The sequence below is a fragment of the Lathyrus oleraceus genome, chromosome 5 (genome assembly GCF_024323335.1).
Source record: "Lathyrus oleraceus cultivar Zhongwan6 chromosome 5, CAAS_Psat_ZW6_1.0, whole genome shotgun sequence".
Classification (NCBI taxonomy): Eukaryota; Viridiplantae; Streptophyta; class Magnoliopsida; order Fabales; family Fabaceae; genus Lathyrus; species Lathyrus oleraceus.
The window spans coordinates 641729001-641736615 of NC_066583.1; the positions used below are offsets into that span (position 1 = coordinate 641729001).

Here is a 7615-nt window from a genome sequence, read left to right on the forward strand (position 1 = left end):
TGTCTCTTCTTCTGCTGCAAAACCAGGTATCAAGACTTGATTTTTACTACACTAACGTCACATTTTGATCTTGTTTGTTCATTTCTTACTATTTGAATGAAAAGGGTTTTTCATAATCTGCTGAATGAATTTTGGGCTTGTTTGTTTGATAATGTATTTGAACTTATCTATTAGCATAAAAGCTTGTGAGATTGTTTGAAAAATCTTATGATCAAAGTCTTAAGTAACGACGGCGGTCGCGTAAAAGTTTTTGTGATTTCGGTCGGTATAGGCGTTGTGATGCTGATTGTCGTCGTCAAGGTGTGAATTAACTACAATTTGTTTTTTTATCACAAAATGGTGGATAATGGTATTTGTATGGGCACCTTAAACGGTGGCGGATTGTTTTTTAAAACCTTGCTTATGATAACAACGGATGACATATCTATAAGTTGTTCATAACTGCGTTGTCGAATATCGGTCATGACGGATATCGGTGGTGGTTTTCGGGCTCGTGACAATGGTAAATATTGACCGATATTAGGGGTTTTCCACTGTATTCTTCTATGCTGGCGCCTAAAAGTGGCCAGTATGGGGTTTTTCTGGCATCTGCCATTGACAACACTGGTTTTTAGCTTATTTCTATAAGTTCATTTTGATAGTTTATGAAAAAAAAAGCTTATAGACTTGATATGACTTTATTTTAACTAGCTTATTTCTATAAATTTGGACTTCATACTTTGTGAATGCAGAACTAGGGACAGTGCAGACTGCAAAACCAGGGACAAAGGAGAATGCAGGAAGCATGATCATGCAAACTAGTGCTGCTGCTGCTGCTACAACTGATGGCCACACTTCTGCACAAAACAATATAATGCCAACTTCTAGTTCTACTCCTGCTACAAATGCCTCTGCCAACCCAGCTGTGGTAACTCCCTCTTTCCATAAGAATGGACCCTATGCCTGTAAAAGCATAATCGACGAAAAGAAACTGCAAAGGGTAAGCCGCATCTATGGTGATTGGATTTAAGATGTATCGGTATCGCTGCACAACATATTCCTAAGCAAACTGGACTAGTGGAGACTTGCTTATGTTTTTTTCCCAAGAATTGAGGGGAAAGATTCAAGGGTTTTACTTCACTAGTAGTCAACATAGTTTGTTGAGGATTATGTCTCAGTTTTAGTTTTCGATTTTTTCTTCTTATTAGCAAGGTATATGCTTCAATATTTCAGTCAAATATATATGTAAATCCTTGTAAATTTGTTACTCTCAAATGTTTTGGCATTATGGCACATCATTTGAATGCATTTGATTCAATTTCTCGTGTGAGTGTTCAATAGAACTTTTTTTTACTGGTGAGTTCAATAGAACATCAGCAGTCCATGACTCACCCGAACACGTTCGCCTGTTTTAAAATCTGGTGACGCAGATGGGTAATTTCAGGTCATCAAGTTAATAGTGAAAGTTAAATATGTGTATGTAGTAAATATGGGCTAATTTAGTTTCGCGCTTGTATCCGAGGACAAAAATGAACGTTTTTGCTAGTTATTGTATAGTTAAGAAGTATACACATAGTCCGCAAATCCTAGTTCAAATGGTAAAATCTGGCATTGCTAGGTTGAACGTCATCAGGAAGGTTCAAACATGGTACACACTGTGAGTGTGAATTTCTGGTGGTTATTGCCACTTTGTCTAGATTAAGTTTGACAGTCATAAAACGCTTCACCGATTCCAAGATTTCCGTTGGGAAATTCGAATAGATAAGATGGGAAATTCTTTAATCTCAACAAAATTGATTTTGAACATGAATACAGAAGAAATACATGCTACTTGAACAAAACACATGCATATTTGGTTTGTTACAGTATTGGTGAATTCAAAAGTTCGCATAAATGAGATGCAGGTATCAATAAAATCAGAAGAATATTGATACATAGCGAAGTACATCCGTTGCTTTGTATTGTTTTTCACGTATTTTCTCCCGAATATCTTACCCATTTGATAGTTGACCTGGCTAATACTTCCATTGGATCAATACATTTCTTGAGAAGAGGATCATCGTGGGGTAAGACATCCCGCATTTCATCAGAAGCAAGTATAACAAAATTAACTGCCCTCACCAAAAGAACTTGAAGTGCAATTCTCAAAAGATTGCACGCCCCTTCCATGTCTTTTCGACTCAAAGCTTCAGTCGCAGGTATCACCGTATGCTCCATAGTGGCTCTATCAGGCAGGATAACCTCAAAACCCTGAATATAAGCAAATAAGTTGAACACATCCATATCTCATTTGCTTGTCAACACATTTTCAACATGATCTTACTTCTAACTTCTAAGCATTGCAGTATTTGCAGAAAAAGTAGAAAACAACTAGTACATATGAAGAACATGTTGGAATTAGGAAGGTGTAAAACAACTAGTGCATATATACATACTTCACAGTCACCACCTCCAAGTTCGCAAACAAAAAATTCATTATGAGAATACCATTCAGATTCTCAGCAGTGGTAAACAGGTAACTCATAACAGCCTTTAGATGTAGTAGTGTTATTTGACAGAAACAAAGTTCTCAAATAACAGCTATAGCGTAACGGAATTTGAACTAAAGGCTATTGTTCTGTGATACCGTGTTTAGTACAAAGTGTTTGTCAAATAACAGCAATAGCAGAAGTATAGCGTAGAAGACTTCAAAGAAAAAAAGATATTGTTCTGCATATACGCGACTTAGTACGAAGTGTTGTGAAATAGCGGCTATTGCAGCCTTATAGCGTAGTGAATTTGAAGAAACCACTATTTTTTGCCATCATCATTGACAACAATCCAGCAAAGTACACATATGAGATTGAAACAAGTTCTATATTCATTGCAATTTCGGTCCTAATGAACAGAAACAAAGTTCCCAACAAAGTACACAGATATGAAATTTAGAAGTCAAATAAGATCAAGGAAATTACTTCATTTTGAAGCTTCTCTTTGTAAAAACCAGCTGCTAGAGTTGCATTTGTTGCAAGCACTCCAATCCTCAAAGGACTACCAGCTTCAAGTGGCTTTAACTTAGCTTCCTTAAGTTCCTGTGCAACACAGTCAGCCATATGAAGAAAAGGTACAGAACATCCATTAGACACTTGTTCATACCAAGAATGCGAAACATTACAAGGCATGACTATGCAACGAGCCCCGGAATTCTCAAGAAAAACCCTTTTATTTCTAAGACTCTGCACAATATCAGAAGAATCAAGTTTAAAACTTTCCAAACTCCTTTCATAGGAAAGAAGCTCCTTATTCAAAATTGGATCAGAACAAAGTAAAAAAGGAATAGGGCTTTGTCCATCTTGTGAACTCAACTCCACAAGTTTTCTTAGAAAATTGAGAGTTGCATCAACAGACATGCCTCCAATGATTCCAACAGTTGTTCCTTGATAACCAAAAGGAGTAACAAAATCATTCCTAATAGAAACATCATTTGAGGAATGAATCTTCTTTGAAAATCTCCCACCTTCATCTGCATTCAATATAACTGAAGATGGTGGGGGTGTAGATAGAACTTTCCATGACCTTGATTTGCACAAACACAAGTACCTAGGATTAAGATTAGGATTAAGAACACTTACACAACCCAATAATGTTTGTGATTGGTAAAACAAAGACATTGCAAACAACACATCAAATCAAACAACCCCAAATGGTTTCTTTTTCTTATTCTTATTCTTCTTTTTCACTATGAAAAATTTTAGAACCCCATTTGAATAAGGGGTTCTAAAGTAAGAGATTCAATGAAAAAAACCAACCTTTAGAAAACCCCTTTTGTTGCAAAAAAGTATAGAACCTTCTAACATGGTTAATAAGGATGGAAAAGTTATAAGGAAGTAAAAACTAAAAAGTGCAAATGAAAAATATTCTAAAATGTAACAACAGACAGGGTTTCATGAGATACCAAAACTCATTTGTTTGTATGATTTCAACAAAGTACAAAATATTCAGAGATGGACCATACAAACAAGTGGTAAGCATCGAAGAATGTTGTTGCCATGTGCATCGTTAGTGTCAAGTTTCATATTGGTTGTGTCATTTTCTATTGGGCTCCACTAGTTTTTTGAATTTAGATAAAAACTTTTTTATTGTTTCTGCATGAAGAAATAACAGTCTTCAAATCATACACGGTTTTCACATGTTTGGGCTATTAGGGGCATTGTTTTGAAAATTTAGATAACCTATGTTGTTAAAAGTCACATAAATTTTTAAATTTGCCCCTCTCTAGATTATAGAGTCTAAGTAGGATTTGTTCGGAGAGTATAATCTAAAAGATAGGAATTCGGAATTAGAAAGTAACAGAGTGAAAGAAAATAATGATATTGTAATTCAATAAAATAACCATTAATATATCTAGTATAGTTGGTTTACTAATGCTACACATTTTCACTATGATTAAGGTGTTTAGGTCTACTTCTATTAGAGGACCAATCTTGGAAATTATATATAGTGAGATTTCTATCTCAAATTATAAGCTATTTTGTAAAAAAAATTGTCATAAATTATAAGGTACTTTATAATTTCAATTTATAATTTTAATGAATTTGGAAATGAGCATGACAATCCTGATCTCCACCGAAGTTGAGAGGAGGAGTTTGATGTTTCTTGCTTTTATGTCGGTTCTTCGATTGAATAGTCTCATATCTTTTTGTCCTGGTTGGTTATGGTATGGCAACACGAGTCTTCCTTAAAGCAACTTCTTGAACAATATTTTTGCGCGAGAGAGCATTGTGAAGACTTTCTTCTAGGTGTTGAAGTCTTATCTCAAAGGCGTGTGAATTCTGCTGTCAAACGATAGTAAACATGTTGTTCAACCGATCGTTAGCACCTTGCATATCGAGGTTCATCTGAAGAGTTTGGAAGTCAGACAAGTCTTTAGGTTGTGTAATCTGAAGGTGAATCTGATTCAGATTCAGATTATGATGATGATCCAGACTCTAGTGGTAATCATGCCTTTAAAGGTGGTCCAACATCTAATACTGTTCTGGCATTTGAAGAAGATTCTGAACAAGTTCAGATGCCACAAAGAATCAGATAAATACCAAGAAGATTTGCAGAGTTTGACATGTTGCAAGATACTGAGATAGACTATGAAGTGGAAGTCATTCAGTGTGCCATGTTGGTAGACTCTGAACCAATTAGTACTGAAGAAACTCTCAAGAAGAAAGTGTGACTAAAGGTCATGAAAGAAGAACTTGAGGTTATAGAAAGAAACAAGACTTAGGAGTTGACTGAGTTTCCAAAGAACAAGAAAGCCATCAGTGTGAGATAGGTTTACAAGTTGAAACCGAAGTCAGAGGGATCAATTGGAAAACACAAAGTAAGGTTAATAGATAGAGGATTTCTACAGAAATATGGATTAGATTTCTTTGAGGTGTTTGCTCATGTAGTTAAACATGAAATAATCAGATTAGTGATTGTTATAGCTGCTAACAGAAATTGGCCTCTGATGCATTTAAATGTGAAATCTGCATTTCTGAGTGGTCATTTACAAGAGGAACTTTATGTGTCACAAACTCCTGGATTTTTTTAGAATTAGGAAGGGATGGTGTACAAGTTGCATAGAGCCTTGTATGGACTGAAACAAGCTCATAGAGCATGAAATCTGAAAATTAATTCATTTTTCAAGCTTCAAGGACTCATACAATGTGAGATGGAGTATGATGTTTATGCTCAACATACATCTGATAGCAATATGATTTTGGTGTGTCTCTATGTTGATGACATATTGCTAACAAGGAGTTGTTCAGATGAGATAACTAAGTTTAAAAAGACGTTGATGAATGAGTTTGAGAGGACTGATCTAGGAAATATGATTTATTTTCTAGGGATGAAGATTTTGTACTCTGATAAGGGTATAATTTTGCATTAGCGGAAGTATTTACTTGAGCTTATGAAGAGATTTAAGCTAATAAATTACAAGTCTGCAATCACACCCGCTGAAACAAATCATAAGCCGGATTCTGATGTTAAGGGTGATGATGTATATGCTACAACTTTCAAATAATTGGTTGGTTCATTGGGATATCTCTGCAATACCATACTTGACATCTGCTATGCAGTTGGAATGATGAGTAGGTTTATGAACAAACCATAGTGGTCACATTACCAAGCTGTTGTCTGGATACTGAGGTATATTAAGGGGACTCTGAGGTATGGAGTTTTGTTCCCTACTGGTGTTGAATCTGATTTAGAGCTGATATGTTATTCAGACTCTGATTGGTATGGAGACAGAGTTGACAAAGTACACTGCAAGTGCTTTGTTTGCTTGTCAAGCTGTTTGGATTCTGAACTTATTGTAGGATCTGAAGATCAAGGTGAGCAAGCCTGTGAAGTTGATGATCGACAACAAATCAGCTATAAGTATTGTTAAGAATCCAGTGTTGCATGGAAGGAGCAAGCACATTGACAAGAAGTTCCATTTTCTGCATAATCAGGTTCAGAATGGAGTGCTTGAAGTTTTTCACTGTAGCACTCAGAAGCAACTTGCAAATATGCTGACCAAAGCAATCAAGACAGAACACTTTATCCATTTGAGGGATGAAATTTGTGTTATTGATTTTAATCAGCTGAAATATGAATTAAGGGATGATGTTAATTGTAATTTAGATTCATTTTCATATGCATTTAGAGTTTGCACTTGAATTTCATTTTAGAAGTTCTGATAGTATATAAATTGAGTTTAGTTCAGTTTGTAGTAGACTCTGAACTATAACTGTTTTTAATTCAGAAAATTAAATACATATTTGTTTTCTCTCTTCCATCATCTTCTTTATCTTCAATCTTATGCTCCAACAACCATCACCATTCTTCAACAACTCTCATATTCCTAACCATTAGACCACTCTTTTTTAATTCAACATAAATAAATAAATAAATAAATAAATAAAATTCAAAACAATAACATTAACAACCACACACCAAACTCCTTTCAACATCAATATTTAACAATCTTAAAAACAATTTACATAAATAAATATTCATTGATAATATTCTCTTTCCTCTTCTAAACAATAATAACAACAAGCAATGAGAGAGAGAGAGAATATCCATGCAGAAGCACCTTCAAGAAACCTTTTTAAAGATGCCAATATTGGAAAAAACTTTGGCATATTCGACCTTGCTACTGGTTGCATGATAGACCATACTATGATTTAAAGATTCTTATTCAAAGGAATAAAATTTGGTTTATTGAGTTGTAATAGTTCCAACATTCCAACTTTTGTAATCTTTTCAACACTACAAGTAGTTGTTGAGAGAAAGTGAGAGTGGTCTCATATTTAGGGGGAATCATAAATAAAAATTGATGGATAGTATTAGAAAAAAAGGAATTGAACTAAAAGAATTCATCTAAGACCAATTTACACTTTTACTATTAAGAGTGATTTTTTTTCTTGGATTAATGCCCTTTAGACGTAGGTGTTATTGAACTAAACAGGGTAACCAATTCCACGTGCTTAATTTATAATATATGCATTTTAATTATTATTGCCTTCGTCTTGTCATACTTTGACACATTGTGTTAGACATCTTTTCAGAACGATATAAAATTTCAATTAATTTTGATTTAAAGTTTTAAAATTTTATAAAATCATTTCTCGAATAA

The 7615-nt window shown here is 34.5% G+C and overlaps 2 protein-coding genes across 4 annotated transcripts in view; one reads left to right on the plus strand and one right to left on the minus strand.

The window, feature by feature from the left end:
* The window catches only part of LOC127087552 (uncharacterized), a 1667-nt gene extending 365 nt beyond the window's left edge, over window positions 1-1302 (plus strand). Inside the window, exons 1-2 of the mRNA XM_051028452.1 lie at window positions 1-26; window positions 732-1302. The exon at window positions 1-26 is cut by the window's left edge and continues 365 nt beyond it. Coding sequence (XP_050884409.1) covers window positions 1-26; window positions 732-1009 — 304 coding nt within the window. The 3' untranslated portion in view covers window positions 1010-1302. The remainder of the gene's footprint in view (window positions 27-731) is intronic.
* A 451-nt stretch (window positions 1303-1753) lies between these two features.
* On the minus strand, window positions 1754-4021 carry LOC127087551 (uncharacterized). 3 transcript variants are annotated; one of them, XM_051028448.1, is made up of 3 exons: window positions 3914-4021; window positions 2934-3558; window positions 1754-2229 (listed from the first exon to the last, which is right to left on the minus strand). In XM_051028448.1, the coding sequence occupies exons 1-3, from the start codon at window positions 3988-3990 to the stop codon at window positions 1948-1950; spliced, it is 984 nt and encodes a 327-aa protein (XP_050884405.1). In that variant the 5' UTR covers window positions 3991-4021; the 3' UTR covers window positions 1754-1947. The 3 variants fall into 3 exon arrangements, with proteins under 3 accessions (XP_050884405.1, XP_050884406.1, XP_050884407.1); XM_051028449.1 differs by lacking the exon at window positions 3914-4021 and adding an exon at window positions 3768-3891 and having other exon boundaries at window positions 2934-3050; XM_051028450.1 differs by lacking the exon at window positions 3914-4021 and adding an exon at window positions 3591-3761 and having other exon boundaries at window positions 2934-3050.
* Window positions 4022-7615: the final 3594 nt, after the last annotated feature.

Excerpts from the sequence above, each read along its gene's own strand:
- LOC127087551 (XM_051028448.1), bottom strand. The coding sequence starts at position 3,990 with ATGCTTACCACTTGTTTGTATGGTCCATCTCTGAATATTTTGTACTTT. Across the intron at positions 3,559-3,913 it reads ATACAAACAAATGAGTTTTG|GTACTTGTGTTTGTGCAAAT; the intron begins GTATCTCATGAA and ends TCTTAATCCTAG. Across the intron at positions 2,230-2,933 it reads AAGAGAAGCTTCAAAATGAA|GGTTTTGAGGTTATCCTGCC; the intron begins GTAATTTCCTTG and ends GCTTATATTCAG.